This window comes from Neolamprologus brichardi, chromosome 7 (assembly GCF_056152115.1).
Source record: "Neolamprologus brichardi isolate AB-2024 chromosome 7, ASM5615211v1, whole genome shotgun sequence".
Taxonomy (NCBI): domain Eukaryota; kingdom Metazoa; phylum Chordata; class Actinopteri; order Cichliformes; family Cichlidae; genus Neolamprologus; species Neolamprologus brichardi.
In genome coordinates, this window is record NC_142110.1 from 60042499 (window position 1) to 60059150 (window position 16652).

The window sequence follows — 16652 nt, forward strand, 5'->3', positions numbered from 1 at the left end:
CTCTCAGGAGAGCCATTTCTCACTCTGTGCAGTCTACGCAAGCACAAGGCCCCCCAGAGCCGGTGAGTTCCAAGCTGCAAGCTCAGCCTCAGGATATTTGGGGAGAAATAAAATTAATATTATTTATTATAATTATTGGTTTGATTTACTTTACTTGTTTTCCCATCTAGACAGTGCTGCATTTTATTTATTTGTTTTATGTAGGAGGGGAAGGAATATTTATGATTTCTTATTTCATGTTGAAGAACTTTGTTTCAGAAATTTAGACCCTTTTGAGAAAAATGGTGCATCTGCATCTCTTTGCCTTCTATTAACATTTCCTGTAGGTTTAAATATCTTGGGTAAATTCAGTACTTTCTCTTTCCTTTAATATCCACAGAGCAGTTCTTTACAGTTTATTAAACAGGGACTGGACCAGCACACTAATGGTTCCCAATGCAAAGCAACACAAAGTAGTTCCATACATCAGAACACTTTCTGAACAGTAGCTGTCTCTGAGGCTGTGACCACAGCTGCAGCTGTGCTGTGACTATTCTGGCTCTGGCTGTTACACAGTGTACAGAACAGGTGACAGAAAAGCTCCCAAAAAGTGGAAAATATACAACGTTTAAATTAGTTACTCGCTCTGCTGTAAAGACTTGATGGCATTAATGAAAAACACATGTTTAAAGCAGCATTCACGCAGCAGTGCCATCAGTTGTCATATATTACAGCAGTTCCAGAAATATTTGGTCTAAAGTCTGAAAGTGACTTCCATTTTAGAGGAAAAGGGAAAAACACAACTTTCTCCTGACTTCCTTTGTTTCTTCTTCTGATAATCAGCAAATACGCAAGGTCACTGTGAACGCTCGTCTTCCACAGAACATCGTAAAATGTGAAGGCCAGATATTACAAATGAATATTTCCCAGTTGCCACTGAATATAGCATTACACCTGTGTTCATGCAAAACAGAACTGCCCTGTGCTGGACTTCTCCACTTACGGTTATGTTGCCTGTTATACCATGACGTGTGATATAGTGGTAAAAAAAAAAAAAGAGACCCTTCTGATGCACTTACTGTACCTTGGCGGGATGAACAATACCAAAGGAGTTGAATTCAGAGAGCTGGTGTAGCTGCAGTTCGATCCTAATATAGAATCAGAAATGGGAAAATAGGTTGTTATGTGGCAAACATACACCTTCAGCTGCTGCTGCTTCAGCAGGACCACAACTAGAACATAAGAAGTTATGAGGGCTTAAAAATTTGGGCAAAATGTGGACAAATTAAAAAAGTGACAGATTTGAGTCCAACCCTAAAATATATACTTTGAGGGCCAGTAACGTTCCATAATGTGAAGGTAAATTTCCCGTTGCGTCATTAAATATGTTGAATATATAGTGCAGTTCTTAAACAAATCTGCCTATTAACTTTTACTGGAGATTACCTCATCTCTGTGCTGAGTCCTGCCAGCATCTGAGAGAAGACCAGGAAGTTACTTTCTCCCTGAATTTTCTGGCACACTTTCCATTTGTCCAACATCAAGGTCTGAATGATGGAGAAGCAGGACACAAAGGAGGGAAAGGAACAGAAGTCAAGAATCCCAATTTACACAGCCATGTTTGACTAACTTACATGGGTTCGTGTCTGGGCTACATGCCTGTAGGTGTCCAGCAGCAGCTTGTCCAGCATGGTTAAAATCCAATGAGAAAACCATAGCAAATCGAGACGACGCATCACTGTGCTTAGAGCTCACACAGCCAAAAGACCTCAGGATAGTGAACATAGCCTGAACACGCTCCACTAGTGAAAGAAATAGCAATAATCACAGTAGGGAAGTGTGGAAAGCTGAGGAAAACAAGCTGAAGCAAACATTTCAGCAAAATGAACCTACAGGCTCGCTAAAAACAGGACACCCTCTATTACATCGACGGTTTTACCTCTCAGGACAGACTAAAAATAATCCTTCCTCAGCAGATTTTAAAATTACTTGAATGAACGTAACACATGACATATCACACATAGTTATACTCATAGTTTATTTAACAAAACACTACTTGCACCTCACAATTTAATAGCTTACATTAGCCGTATTAACTTGAAGTAATCTTTATTGTGTGATACTGTCAGTCTCTCACATCGTTACAGAGAAATTTTGATCCACAAACTCCCTGAAAGGTTATTTTTCATCATTTTTCTTACATGTTGATGTGTAAAAGCGAACGCTGTATATAACGTTTGTTGAATATAGTTTTGGGATTCATTTAAGATTCACAGTTGTAGCGACTCACTCACAATCACTGAAATGACAGACTACTACCAGTTTCAAGTTTTAGTGCTGATCATTAACACTTTAAAAACCTAAACAGTTTTCATTTTTACAACGCACGCTCACCACTCATGTTCTTTCCTGCTGTGCCAGCTTGTTTGATAAGAGCATGTGTGAAGGTCTGACATGCCGTGGTCTTGCCCGTCCCGCTGCGTCCCAATGCACACACACTGTGATCCCTTCTGGTGCCAACCATAGACATGTAGACCCGTTTGACCAGGGCAGCCAAGGCAGGAGGAGCATCCCACACAGATTCCCCTCGCCGTGACTTTGGGGTCTAATAGAGAAAAAAAAGAAGATAAACATAAAATGTTGCACATACTTAATAAGCTTTGTAGTTTCATAGGGTTACGGATCTGTAAATGTGTGTAAATTTTACCTTGCTGTGGGTCTGTAACGGGGGCCAGAAGTTGACCAGGTTTGGTCCTGCATGTGTCAGTGGAAGATTTGCTTTAGCTCGACTGGTCAGTGTGTGCAGAGCTCCACATTCATTCACGCTCTGCAGGTCACTCAGATCCTCACACAGGTCGAGCTCTGGTGGATTACACTGTGGAGGAACAGCATCTCCATTAATTGGTTCAAATGTGAAAGAGTTAGTCTCAGATTTCACACAGATTACACCCTGTGAAAACTGTTTTCTTCTGTCTTAGTGGAGATGCTTTATAAAGTTATTAAAAAATGCTGCCTTTTTAAAACTTTGATATCACTAATGTTATTGTTCTGGATTAAGATAAGATGACAAACCAAAATATGTTTATGTCTATACAAATTTTCAAACCATTTCAATTCAGCATCCTGAATGAAACAAAATGCTAATTAACCAAAAACTAAGATCATTTCAGTTTTTCAGTTTTGTTTATATAAATTAAATTATTATTTGAAATTATTCTTTCTTTCTCAGGATGTACCAAACTGTAGATTTTGCCGCTCCTAACATTGTAGCAGTTTTTTGGATGGTTTTTTTTTGTTTTTCAGTTTTCACCTGCATGGAGAGCTCCTTTTGTGTTGGTCCTGAGTCCTGTGACTCAGTGGTTTTGTTTATTAATATTCTTTGATTCAGTTAGTGTCTGGTTGTATTTTAGTGATTTTTAGATCTTGGATTTTGTTTCTTTGCCTCCCCTGTGTGACATGTTTTCTTGTCTATTCTCCCAGTCTCTATGTCGTGCATCTCCTGTGTCTTCTCCTGGTCAAGTCTACATCTCCATGTCTGTCTTGTGTCTCATGTCCTGTGTTCAGTGTTTTGAGTTTTGCTTCCCCTTATGGATTATTTCCCAGCAACTAAAGCTGCCACTTTAAGTATAAAGTGTCACACAGCCACACATGACAACTTTGGACACATGTTGTCTGTTTCACAGCAAAATCTTCCAAATGCAAGCACCACACCTCAAATCAACCCCAGCACTATTATCTGTTTAATTGAAAATGACATAACAAAGGAATTCCCCACACCTGCCCATGAAATAGGCTTCGACTCAATTGTCCAAATATTTTTGGTCCTTTTCAAAAGTGGCATATGTTAAGGAGCTGAAACTCCAAAACTCTTCATCCAATTTGAATAAATTGTAATCTTATGTCTCTTGAGACCTCCAGTAATTCTCCAGAACCACAAACTTCACTTGGTTCTTTTGAGGAACACCGTCTCAACCTCACCATGCTGAACGTATTCTACTTCTCATTGGATTTGTGTTTTGGCTGCGGGAAATTGTTTCTTTACTGATCTTTTCCTGCCTTATGTCACTAGACTTGATATGACTGCGCTATGCTGTTGCTGCTGACTCCAGTAAATTCCACAAGACATGCTGTGTAAGTAAACACAAACAACAACAGTTTAGATGCACCTCTGCAAAGCACAGATGTGCTCTCTTATGTATTTAGGGAGAAGAGGTTTTTTTTAACCTCTTACCTTAACATTCAAGACTGGTGAATGTTTTCCACTAGTTTTCCATTTGTGAGTAACATAAAATTATTTTTCTCAATGTAGAATGATGGACACCAGACTGTTTGGATATGGCATTATAACCCTTCCAAGAAGCCTTTTCCGTCTTACCACAAATGTGAGTAGCAAACTGTTAAATGAATGATGACAAGGTCCTGTCATATGTCCTATGTCCTGTGTTTTAGTTCATCTGAGGTTGCATGTACCCCAATTTAAAACCTACTGAGGACCAGATGATTTTGTATTCTTCCTGATATAATAATAATGGATTGCATTTATGTAGCACTTTTCTAGACACTCAAAGCACATTATAATTCCACTCTCACATTCACACACTGGTAGAGGAAAGCTACAGTTGTAGCCACAGCTGCCATATCACCCCATCGGCCCCTCTGGCCAACACCAGTAGGCGGTAGGGTGAAGTGTTTTGCCCAAGGACACAACGACCAGGACAGACAAAGCTGGGGATCGAACCGGCAACCTTCCAGTTACAAGATGAGCTTCCCAAACCAAAAAAAAGGGCACAATGAAAAATGCTTCATATAATGTTTGCAGGTTTTTTTAATCATATCCTTAAAAGACCATCCCCTTAAATTTCACATCACTGTAACAGGACTGGTATAAAAAACTTTAACTTTAAGCAAATGTGTGCTAAATCTCCAAATTTTAATGGAGATGTATGCATTACTCTCTGCTGATACATTTAAATGTTGACCTTTTTGTCATATGAAATTCTCATCAGGTTTGTTTCTTAAAGAAAGGGTTGTTGAAAGGTTTGCATTAGAAGCAAAGGACAAGTTGATGTGCAAACTCTTACATGACTTGGACAATAATAGAACCATGGATGGATGGACACTTCTAGTCTGATCTACCTTCTCAACTTCATACTCGGAGACATCATGCACTGAGCTGTCCGTCTCAAGCCGGACCCTCACCCGGCCCTCGGACAGCTCTGGTGTGCCTTCGTCTGGCTTCAGCTGAGTAGCTGAAAAGAGGAGAAATGAAGTTATGTCTTTGAAAGCACACGTACAGACACACTGTGAACTGAGGTGTGGAAATATCAAGGATCTTCAAGGCTACAATCAAGACTTGTTTTTTGTGTGAATGAGTCAGCAGTTATAGATCCATCCATGTGTAACTGTGGTTTCTGTTAGAGGTTAAATGTTCTTCAAAATGTACTTATAGCTAGCATGCATACTGTAGTGTGTGTTGTTTTCAATGCATACCACGGATGAAATCATCCTTGTCGACGTACCACACAGTTCCAGCTTCATACCACACATCCCTAACCTGAGACAAAGCAGCGTGAGAGGAACAAAGAGAAGAACAGTAACTCTTAAAGACTTTTTGGCTGCACAGTTTCTATAATGCATGATCATTTAAGCCATTTGCAGTGTGCCACAGCATTAAATACCCAGGCCAGCCAAGAGATATAATCTCTCCAGCGTGTCCTGAGTCTGCCCCGGGGCCTCACACAGGAGGTGCCCAGGAGAAATCCCTGTCAGATGCCCGAACCACCTCAACCTGCTCCTTTCAATGTGGAGGAGCAGCAGCTCTACTCTGAGCCCCTCTCAGATGGCCAAATTCCTCACCATATCTCCTGGGAGAAGCCAGCAACCTTTCTGAGGAAGTTTATTTCATCCATTTGTATCTCGTTCTTTCGGTCACTACCATAGTTTGTAACCATAGTTAAAGGTAGGTACGTAGATCAACTGGTAAATTGAGAGCTTTGCTTTTCCACTCAGCTCTCTCTTCACCACGACAGATCAACCATATGTACATTTTTTATAATTACTTATATAACTGTCACACTAGTTTCTTTCCTTTTGTTTAGGCTTTTCATCATATGTTGGACAGAACGACAGTGGATTAGGTAGTGAATTATATTGTCTGAGATTTAAAGATCTTAAAATGACTTAAATGTAACTTTTGTCTGTCTCCGTAAACATTTTGATTCCCACTATGCACATAGGTCAAACTACTGAAGTATGCAAATACAAAAAACCCCTAAAAGAACCTTTAGTTTTGGATTACTTTGTTGTTTCTCTATTGAATGGAATGGTAATATTTAATATCTACATAAATGGGCACTGTCACACCAGACAGTATGAAAGGTGGACGTAGCTACCATGACGTCACCTGTTGGTTTCAAATACTGTTCTGAAGATTTAAGATGAATGTTTATGCTGTTGCCATCATGGTTGCAAGAATCCAGTGGTGAGCTCCAATAATCCATTTTGCTTTTAAAGGTTCTTAGCTGAGAGATGTGACCCAGAAATGTCCATGTGGCAGCCATAAGAAGATCTAATCAAATTCTCTGAATACTAAGGAAAGGAGCATCAATGCTTCCTTTATTGCTTCCTTTAGCTTGGGAGGACCATCCGTTATGAAAGGAGATGAGAAATCACCGTCTCATAATTCATTGTGATGGATCATCCCACAATTCACAAAAACCATTGACATAATGACCAAAGTCCCCAGATCATCCAAATGTTAATTGTAACTGCATTTTCCATTTTATGCCATAACTGATGTAGTTTGAGTTTTTAACAACAGTTTGTTACACTCACATCTGAAATCTGACCATCACACTGGTGGAATAAAAACTACTTCTTGTTGAGTCTTTGCTTTGCATGAACAAAATATTATATAATAATTATTATTATAGAGGGCATATTATTTTGTTCATAGAAATAAACAGTTTGAAGGAAAGTAGCTGCACTGGATCACAGCAGGTAAATATAAGAAAATCTGATCTTTTAATTTCATATGCTACTAGACTTTACTAAGATGGGCAAATTATTGTGATATTGCGATAGCAGGGTGATCTGCAAACAATGTGCTGTATGTCAATAGGGGAGCACTGCAGGATTACTAAGGAAAAATAAAGCAGCATTAACTCAGGTTTCTCTTTAAAAACACCACAACAATTCAGATAAATTTGAGGAGACTAACGCTAACAAAGAAAAGTCACTCGCTGTGTGCGCACTGCTGAGAAAAAGATGCTCATTTCATGACTTGCAACTGACAAGTCATTAGCCATTGAGCAAACTGAAAACATCACAGCTAATCCTCCTGTGTCAAATACAGTATCATCAAAAACATATAAACTAAAACCCTACAAATTAGGTTTATTTTTATTCAGTATGATCCACAACGAGTAGAACAATGAACTAATCGCCATAGGTGTCGCCATCTAATGGCCTCCAGACAGAATGCAAGTTTAAGGCACTTCCCCACTGGCTTTACTTTTCCAACCACAAAGCTACATCCATTTTTTTTACTGTCTATGTCTCGTGAATGTCTCAACTAAGGCAGATGAGGGATCTGAATGCAGGGCATAAAGTAGATACATTTTTATTGGAATTTAAATGTTAGTTTTAAAAGGAAACGGTGTCACGAAAAGGGGAAAAAATCCATTAAAAATATTATTTTAATGTAGAAGAGTTTCCAAGTATTCTGCAGGCCTCAGACTATCTGTAAGACCGGATGACAAAAGCATACATACCTCCTTCCTGGCATTCTCTGTCACAGTTGTCTCTGTTTGCATTCCCTCTGGCTCCTGCCTCTCCTCCATCCCCTTCTCTTTCTCCTTCCCTTGCCCAAATTCCTCTATCCTCTCCTTCTTTGTATGCTCCTCCATATTTTTGCTCTTCTTTTCAGTCCTTCTGTCCCACTGTTGCAGTTTCTGCTTTGGGGGCTCTGGTGTTACGTCTGGTCTGGTTTCAGGTTTACCCCCAGAGTCAGGAGTCACTATGTGGCACTGAGATGAGGTCCTGCCATCTGGCTGTGCTGAGTTGCGTCCTTGAGGTTTGCTGTTGTCGCTGTTGTTGCTGAATTGCTCTGTCCGCAGGGACATTTCTGCCTCGAGGATTGGAGGAGTCTGATCTGGGAGGAGAAACTGTTGCACCAGGTTGTCACTCAGTTTGTTTGGCTGTAGTGGGAAGAAAAAAGTAACAGGCCTCCTTTGACTGTTAACTGAAGGTTGTGCATGCGTTGTACTTGTGTGTAGTAGTGCTACTGGAAATAGTGGGTGATGTGTCACAGTCTGCTGGTGCTTTTGTTGTGTCTTCAGTGTGAAGTCTATAGCTTTGATATTAAATGCTTCCAAGTGTTTGAACGATTAGCATTAGTAACAACATTAGTAAGCAAGTATTATTAGCTTAGCCAGCTAGCCACTATTTAGGTGACAAGCAGTTTATCTGCCTTAACAGGTAAGTTCAGTTCAGTTCATGTTTATTTCAAACATGTACATTCACAATCATTACAAAATATAATTCCATTCTTTTGTTTGAAAAGAGGTAGGCAGAAGTATATACTTATATGTCCCTACCCCCTCAAGTTTTACCTCTCATTCATTTAATTCTTCTTTTTCTTTTAGTCTTAAATTAAACAAACAACATATGAAGCAAAAGTAAAGCAAAACAAAACAAACAAAAAACAAAACAAAAGATAAACAAGCCCCACCACAGTATAGTTACTTTCATATGAAAATAAATAAATGGTTACATTTGCACATTCACAAATTATGAAACAAACTAAACTAAAACACTATTACCAACAACATTACCATCCTGGGTTAACCCTGTTTTCATCATTCTTATATATATTTTTTAAATTCGTTTTTTATATTTTATTTTAAACTGGTTTGTTGTTACTGTCTTTTATTTCTTCTGTTAGACTGTTCCATAATTTCACTCCCGCTATTGAGATAGACATACTTTTTAAAGTTGTTCTAGCACATCTGCGAAACTCTGCAAATATCATTTATGTACATAATAAACATTTTTGGACCCAATACTGAACCTTGAGGTACTCCACAAGCAATATCCATCAAATTAGATTTATATTCATTCATTTGTACATATTGTTGCCTATTCCCTACATAGCCTTTTAACCAGTCCAAAACCACTCCCCTAAACCTGTACCTTTCCAGTTTTTTTAATCATGAAATTTTTAATAGAATTTCATGATTAACAGTATCAAACGCCTTCTTTAGATCTAAGAAAACTCCAACTCCTTTTATTATCCATACATTCTGTTATCTCTTCCATTAAATCTCTCAATGCCTAAGCTAGCAATAGCTAGAGAAAATAAGTTTTATCCAAAGAAGACCATCTGGCCCTTCACTGGCTGTCATTACATTACTGAGATTGTTTTCCCCAGCCTAGAGAAGTCTTGAATGACTTACTGGCCTTTCTTCTTTGACCTCTGGCTCTTTATATTTGGTCTCTTTCTCTGAATCTCTGACGAGCTGCTTGAGGAAACCACCTGGCAGAACTGACAGCGGCGGAGGTGGTACCGTTGTGACAATTGGCTTGTTTTCCTCCTTTATCTGTAGTTTGGTCCATTGATGATTCAGGCAGAACAAACAAAATAGAAAGTCATTGTATGGTTTGGATGCAGTGTGCAGTCCATTGGGCATGCACATTAGGCATGCACTGCATGCTCAGCAGAGAGTTAAACAAGTCAGATGCATACGTTGACAATGTATGACAAATGTGTTGGAAAGTGAAAGAGATTTCTTACAGTTCTTATCAAACACTTTATTTTGACCAACACTCAAACATGAGTTCATCAAAACTGCTCCACAGGGTTTAGAATAAATCCAAAAAGGGGAGGCAGTGTGTGGCACAGTGGATATAAATGAATGTGAGTCCTTTAAAGGCCTTTTTGTAATTAGCTTCCTTCAGCACTTTTAGCACCATGCAGGGTCATAAACAACTATGAGGTACCTAAGGCGTTGGAGGGTTTTTCAAATAAGAGAATGTGTGACAATCTAAACGGCTGTTAATTTGAGTAGGATAGAATAGAATAGGCCTTTATTGTCATTGTACATGTACAACAAAATTGTGGGTGCTCCGCACCAACTGTATGGAATAAAAGTAGAAATAGTAAGACAGCAGGAATAAATAACAGACAAGAGGAGTATATAAAAAAAGAAGAATGAAAACAAAACTGGAGGAAGACACACAATAGGAAGGTACACATCAGAGGACAGGTGCTTGAAAGTAGTGAAAATACTGGAATTCTAAAAAAGTTATGGCCTACTGGACTTGTGATTGGGATTTGTTTACAAAGTTAGATTGATGCCTGAGATGTGAGGATTTGGAATTGGTGTAGAGATGAGGAGTGAACCCGAGGCACAGAGAGGCAAGGCCTTCGAGTAAGCTGTTTTTTCCCTCGTGCTATTTTCATGTAGGTGAAGGAATCATTCTGTAATTTATAGACAGGTGTTCTGCAAAAGAGGGACGTTGTATGTCTGGTCTCGCACCAAAGGCATTTTGGTAAACGTGGTGCCACTATGCTGGATTGTTAAACTCCAAAAATCTGTCAAAAACATATTAATTTAAAGAAATTCTGTGAAATAGAAAATATTGCGAGCACATTGAGTCTATGAAAGGCATTGTGTTCAATGATGATAACAATTTTAAAAGCCTTTTATTATTTCCCCAGCTTTTACATGAGGTGGTGGCTTTGATGAATGGCATGAAGGGCTGAGAAGTACCAGCAGAAATGGGCCCACAGTCCTGACATTTAACTAATAGTTATCACCTGCTGACACAATAGGGACTATGGGAAAGGTCAGTGCATTCTGTGTGAAGCTACAGTGTGCGATCATGAAAAACTGTGGGAGGAGCTTCATTATACCTTTCAGCAGCAGTCAAGAGTAATGCATTACCCATACCATGTACCAAATCTGGTCCTAATGCAAACTTTAGACTGGGATACACATTAGTGTGCTTGACAAAGCTTTTTATGAGATTCAAAATTGGACGACTAACCAGTGAAAATGTGCCAGCTTTGTAAAACCCTGCAGTTGGCATGAACTTGTGACTGCATTAGTATAGATTTGAGCAGAGGTTCCATGGATGGTTTAAACCTATATCTTCTCTTTAAAGATAAGAAACCCTCTAGTTCTACTTCTAAACTAAATAAAACTGAATATTAGCTTTATGTCAAGCTAATCCAAGAGTAAAACCCCCCAGACAGTTACAGTAAGTTCAGAAGATGTCACAACTGTTTCTCTGTCAGCACCAGATCTGAAATAATACAGCTACATTCAGCTACAATAATAGAGGTACAGTTTATGAGCTTCAACAGAAAAGCCGAGCATCAGCTGCTCAGGCATTAGAGTGATTTCATACACTTGTTCCTGTTTTGGGTGTTTATTTGACACAGAAGCACGGACAAGTGTGGGTCATTTCTTTATTAAACCTTTAAGAAATTAAGCAGATAAAAGGCCTCAAGTTGATTTCAAATGCAGCTTTTAAAGGTTTTTACTGCATGGAGCAAGAACATTAGGAGGGGCAGAATCTGAGAAAAAATTTATTTTCATGTTGCCCAGTATTCAATGTCATTTGCAAACTTGCACAGTAATTAAGGGACTGTGCTTAAAATGACAGCGATTCTTAATCTAATTATGTATACTGTATATATATACTATATTAGTCACATGAAACATGTTACTGTGTAAGAATATTTGCTTTGGTTAAAACCCTTGTGTATGCAATGCAGTGTCAGTTAACCAATACTGTAATCAGTTTGATATCTGATGCCTTCCATTTGTCTTGCTGTGCTCCACAATGTAGTTACATTAACAGTATTTTCCCAGTGACAGTCTGAAAATCCACTAGCATGTATGAATCTCTTCAGAGATTTGACATCCTATGAGATGGTATCATGTGTACGACCAGGTGTATGAGGGGTCACATCAAAAGGACAGCATGTATTTTCTTTACCCAGCAGAAGAATACTCTCCTTCCGTGTTTTTGCCAGGATATTGTAACACATTTAAAATCCAGTCTGAAAAACAGTTTCCAGTTATCACTGTCTCCTACTTTCCTTTTGTATGAACTGTGGAGAAAGACTTTGTAGCTTGTCGGTGATCAGCTGGGACATACAATTTCATTTTTTTCTGTAAGGATTTCCACTAATGGTGTTGTTAGCTGGAGTCACTGAGCATAAAAATATCTGTACAATCAACCTGAAAAAAGGCTGAAAAATGGAGGCTAATCTCGAGGCTTCAAAATGGATAAAAAAAAAAAAAAACAACCCCAAAAAACCTAAACTTAAGCATGACCATCTTTTATGTACAGTCTTTCGGTAGCATGTGATAAGCAGAATGAACTGAGTGATGAAACTGCCATATAAGGCTGAGTGTTTTGTATCTCAACAGAAATATCAGTATCAGCAGATTCAGATCGCAAATGTCAAGTGACAGCATGGGGCTGTAAAAAGCTCAAACACTGAACATGCAAAATGACTAATACACCAACCACAGCAGTGACATGCTACAATGACTCAGGGTTAGAACAGAGGAACACTCACTATGTGATCAGTGCACTACACACACACCCACACACACATGTGTGCAGTCACAACCAGCTATTAGAGTTAATGCAGCACACAGCATTTCTGCACCTCCCTTCTTCTCCCAGAGTTTTAAGCGTGAGGACAGTGCCATGGTTTCACAGTAGGGAGAGGGTTAAGGGGAGTGAAGTGGCTGTGGAGGTGGAGGGTCACGCGTCTGTCAGCAAGATGTGATGGTGGCAATGTGCGTGTGCACAGAGGGAGAAGAACAATCTGACAAGAAAGAAAGAAAACTGAGGTAAATTAGATAATCTTCAGTAAAAGACAGTTATCACACACACACACACACCATCATGATCCACTTTTCCATTATTGACATACTTCACTGCCACTTTGTGTCTATTGAGACGTCATTATTTTTTAAGAAACTGTCTCGTCGTGCTCCTGCTCAGAGGTTCTGTTGTCAGTCAGCTCACACCTACTCTGTATGATGTGTTGGCCAAGTCAATCTTGTCATTATCCACCTTTTTTTGCAACACTGCATTGAAGCCAAGGGTCTGCTGTGATTAATAGGGTCATAAACACACATATTGTTAAAGCGTAAATCTGTGTTAAAAGTTTTACTAATCAGTAGCTACACTGTGAAAAAAGTTGTGCCTTCCTATTGCTCTTGGCCTCAAACACTATCCTGATGTCTTTTTGCGGTTCTGTTTTGTCATGACCCCATTTCCATCGGGTTGAGGTCTGGACTTTGACTGGGCCACAGCACTGATTCTTTCCTTTTTCAGCAGCTGTGCTCGGGATTATTGTTCTGTTGAGGACCCAGTTTCATTCAGGCTTTAGCTGTCGGACAGACGGCTTCACATTTGACTCTAGAACACTTTGGTATACAGAGCAGTTCATGTTCTGCTCAGTGACTGTAAGGTGCCCAAATCTTTATTGCTCCACCACCATGCTGGCAGTTGGTCTGAGATGTTTGCTATGAACTTGTAGAGTCTGAGGTGGAGTTCTTGAGTTTTTTGCAGTTTCTCAGAGCATGGATGGTCTATGCTTGGGGTAAATTTGCTGGGGCGCCCACTCCTGGGAAGACTTTGGTATACAACATACATTCGAATGCGCCACAGAAACAAACTGTCAAAACCTCAGCTTTTACAAAAGTGCTCACACTTACTGCTGAACAGATAATCAAGTGTATTTGATTAGCACAGGGGTGGGCAACTCCAGGCCTCGAGGGCCGGTGTCCTGCACTTTTTAGATGTGTCCTTGATCCAACACAGCTGATATAAATGGCTAAACGACCTCCTCAACATGTCTTGAAGTTCTCTAGAGGCCTGGTAACGAACTAATCATTTGATTCAGGTTTGTTGACCCAGGGTGAGATCTAAAACCTGTAGGACACCGGCCCTCGAGGCCTGGAGTTGCCCACCCCTGGATTAGCAGGACCTGGATGCTAGCTACACTCTTCATTCCTACAGCGGTAAAGGTGTATTTAGTTTCTTACAGTACTGCATTGATTGTGCACTGCTCACTGCCGATCATTAGAACTTTGTGTCAGTGTGGTCATCAGATTGTTCAAGGACCCAGATGCGTGTTTGTCTCTGTACAAAACTAAAAATCATCAGTCCAACTGATTTTCAACCTGTTGACTTTTTAAAAAGGTTCAAGGGGAGGAGGTTGAGAAGAGCGAAGCTAGATCACAACTAATCACCAATCCAGACTACCAACACAAGCTAACCCAAACATAACCCAAAATGTGGTCTAATTCCAAAGAGTAGTGGATGAAAATCATCCTGTTAAACATGGTTTCATCTGAAAGCAAAGTCAAACAAGTGTCAGAGGTCTCATGTTTGTTTTTTTCTCCGAACTTCCCCTCTAAGGAAGATCCAGCCTCAGAGGCAAGATAGAAAATCAGAAACATGTCTGTCATTATGTGCCATGTACCTCGCTCCAGTAGCCTTGTGGTGTGAATCATACAGTATGAGATCCTGCTCTCTGCCTGTAAGCAGCATACTAGGGGCAGGTTTAGTCAGTCCCTGTAAACAACTCAACAGCTAGTTTTAGATGGACCAGGCATTGTGCCAATCACATCAAAACTACCAACCAACTTTCTAAATGATTTTAAAACTGTCCTAAAAGTCTGTTTTGACATAGAAATGCATCCAACAGGTTCTCGGGTGGCATGCTAAATCTTTTCAACTGTAGGACCCTTGCTCGACAAGATGAATTTATGACCTCAACAGAAAACTTCTCCTGACAAGACACCAGAGACAGAAACATGCTTGACAATAAAAATCGAGCCAACAGTAAAAGCCAGTCCTCTGGTGAAGGAGACAGCGGCGTCTGAGCCAGTGTTATTTAAATGTAACAATGTCAAATCTCAGCCCGGCTGTATTACAGAAAGTAGGCCGCTGAAGCCCCGCTCTCTATAAACCAGCTCCAATCTATAAATAAAACCCATGACAGGAACTTTATAAGTGGACAGCGAACAGGATAGAACAAAACACAGCCATACCTTCCAAAACTGTAGAGAAGCAGCTAAAGGCTCCAGATGTTTAATGGCAAATCCAGCGAGCCAAAATGAGAGTCCCCCTGTCACACACTCACAGTCGCACAGACTGGGCAAGACTGACTGAGGGGGTATGCAGCACTAGTCAGAAATAGAGCGACACACAGACCAGCAGCATGGCTTCACTGACAGACGACTCCTCTATAAATATCTGGAGTCACAGGGTGGAGGAAGGGTCTCTAAACGACCCTGTTTGGAGACCTGCATGAGACACAAAGAAGCTTGTTGTCAGGTGAAGCCACTGCTTGTAACATGATCTGCTTTACTTTTTTCTTTTTAGCCATTCACCTGTCCTTCACCAGACGCCACAAGTACAGTAATCTGGATCTCCAGCACTGGGAAACGTTATCATCCTCTGCAAACATAGTAACAGCATGAAAACGTGTTTTTTTCTAAAGCTGTGTGAACACCAGGGGGAGGGGTATAATGAGTGCAGGCCGCAAATGCACATGTTCAGAGCTGCAGTGCATCAGCTGCTTGAGTTGATTGACAACTACAGCTGAAGAAGACTGAGCAGTGAGGAGAAGGCGCCTCCTGATGACTTTGGGGACGGTGTGGTACGAGCAACCCTCCTCTTAGACATGTTGTATGATTCTTTGCTAATAAAGCACATCGCGCTGTGGTGACCAAAGCTCACTCATTCCTCCACATGTATCCCTTTCTAAACACGGTGCCCACAATAAATCCTGAACTTTGCTGATTCTGTGTTTTAAGTTTTGTATTTTTACTTATTGTTATCTATCGTGTATATTTCTCTATCCATTCACACTCGCCACCATACCAACACCAGGTTGGACTTCTTACCGTCAACACTGCCTTATCCTTCCGTGGCACAGATTCAACAAGTGGCTCGAAACATTCCTATGGGATTTGGGTCCACACTAACATGACATCACACAACCATTCCTAGCAGTGCTTTGTTGGACTGAGCTGGTGACTTCAGAGGAAATCGAGTACAGTGAACTCATCGCCATGTTAAAAAAAAAAGTTTGAGATGATCTGGTGTTCAATAAGTTCTGTTCCATTTCTAAAGTTACGTTCAAAGTAATTGTCAATCTGTAGGTAGCTGAGACTCCTTTTATATAGCACCAAATAAGAACAAAAGTTGCCTCATGGCTGCTTTTTCAAGGTGATATTCCTCCTTCAACCTCAAGTCTTTGTTTTCCCTTTCTTGTAGATATTATCGGTTCTTTTGTAATCCAGAATTAAAACGGATTAACCTATGATCATCCATTTAATATTCTCTTTTTAAAAACAGTTTCAACTGAATCTTGATACATTTTGCACATTACTTATTAATCTTTCCAGATTTCAAAGGCCAGTAGTGCCTGCACTGCGGGGCCACTCGTGGAAGTTTTTCTATCATGAGGATGGTAAAATGGTGCCCCCTGGTGGTGACAGTTTGTTTTTATGGACATTAACAACATGGTCATGGTTTGCAGGGACTGTTGGTTTCTGGTTGAGTCCCGTCTTGCGCAGGTTCTTAGCTCATGTCAGGGTGTCCGACCCATCTGGGACTTCCCTCTTTCT

At 40.1% G+C, this 16652-nt stretch overlaps 1 protein-coding gene across 5 annotated transcripts in view; it reads right to left on the minus strand.

Moving 5' to 3' along the window:
• Nucleotides 1-15257, minus strand: part of myo18b (myosin XVIIIB) — a 59639-nt gene extending 44382 nt beyond the window's left edge. For 2 of the 5 annotated variants that reach the window (XM_087843996.1, XM_087843995.1), the window contains exons 1-9: nucleotides 9435-11656; nucleotides 7752-8177; nucleotides 5470-5533; nucleotides 5116-5228; nucleotides 2687-2854; nucleotides 2374-2584; nucleotides 1639-1781; nucleotides 1426-1526; nucleotides 1064-1127 (exon numbers count right to left, since the gene is read on the minus strand). In XM_087843996.1, coding sequence (XP_087700122.1) covers nucleotides 1064-1127; nucleotides 1426-1526; nucleotides 1639-1781; nucleotides 2374-2584; nucleotides 2687-2854; nucleotides 5116-5228; nucleotides 5470-5533; nucleotides 7752-8177; nucleotides 9435-9674 — 1530 coding nt within the window. In that variant the 5' untranslated portion in view covers nucleotides 9675-11656. Of the gene's footprint in view, nucleotides 1-1063; nucleotides 1128-1425; nucleotides 1527-1638; nucleotides 1782-2373; nucleotides 2585-2686; nucleotides 2855-5115; nucleotides 5229-5469; nucleotides 5534-7751; nucleotides 8178-9434; nucleotides 11657-12667; nucleotides 12830-15068 lie in introns of those variants that run through there. The other 3 variants (XM_087843998.1, XM_087843997.1, XM_087843999.1) reach the window with 3 other exon arrangements.
• Between the last annotated feature and the right edge of the window lie 1395 nt (nucleotides 15258-16652).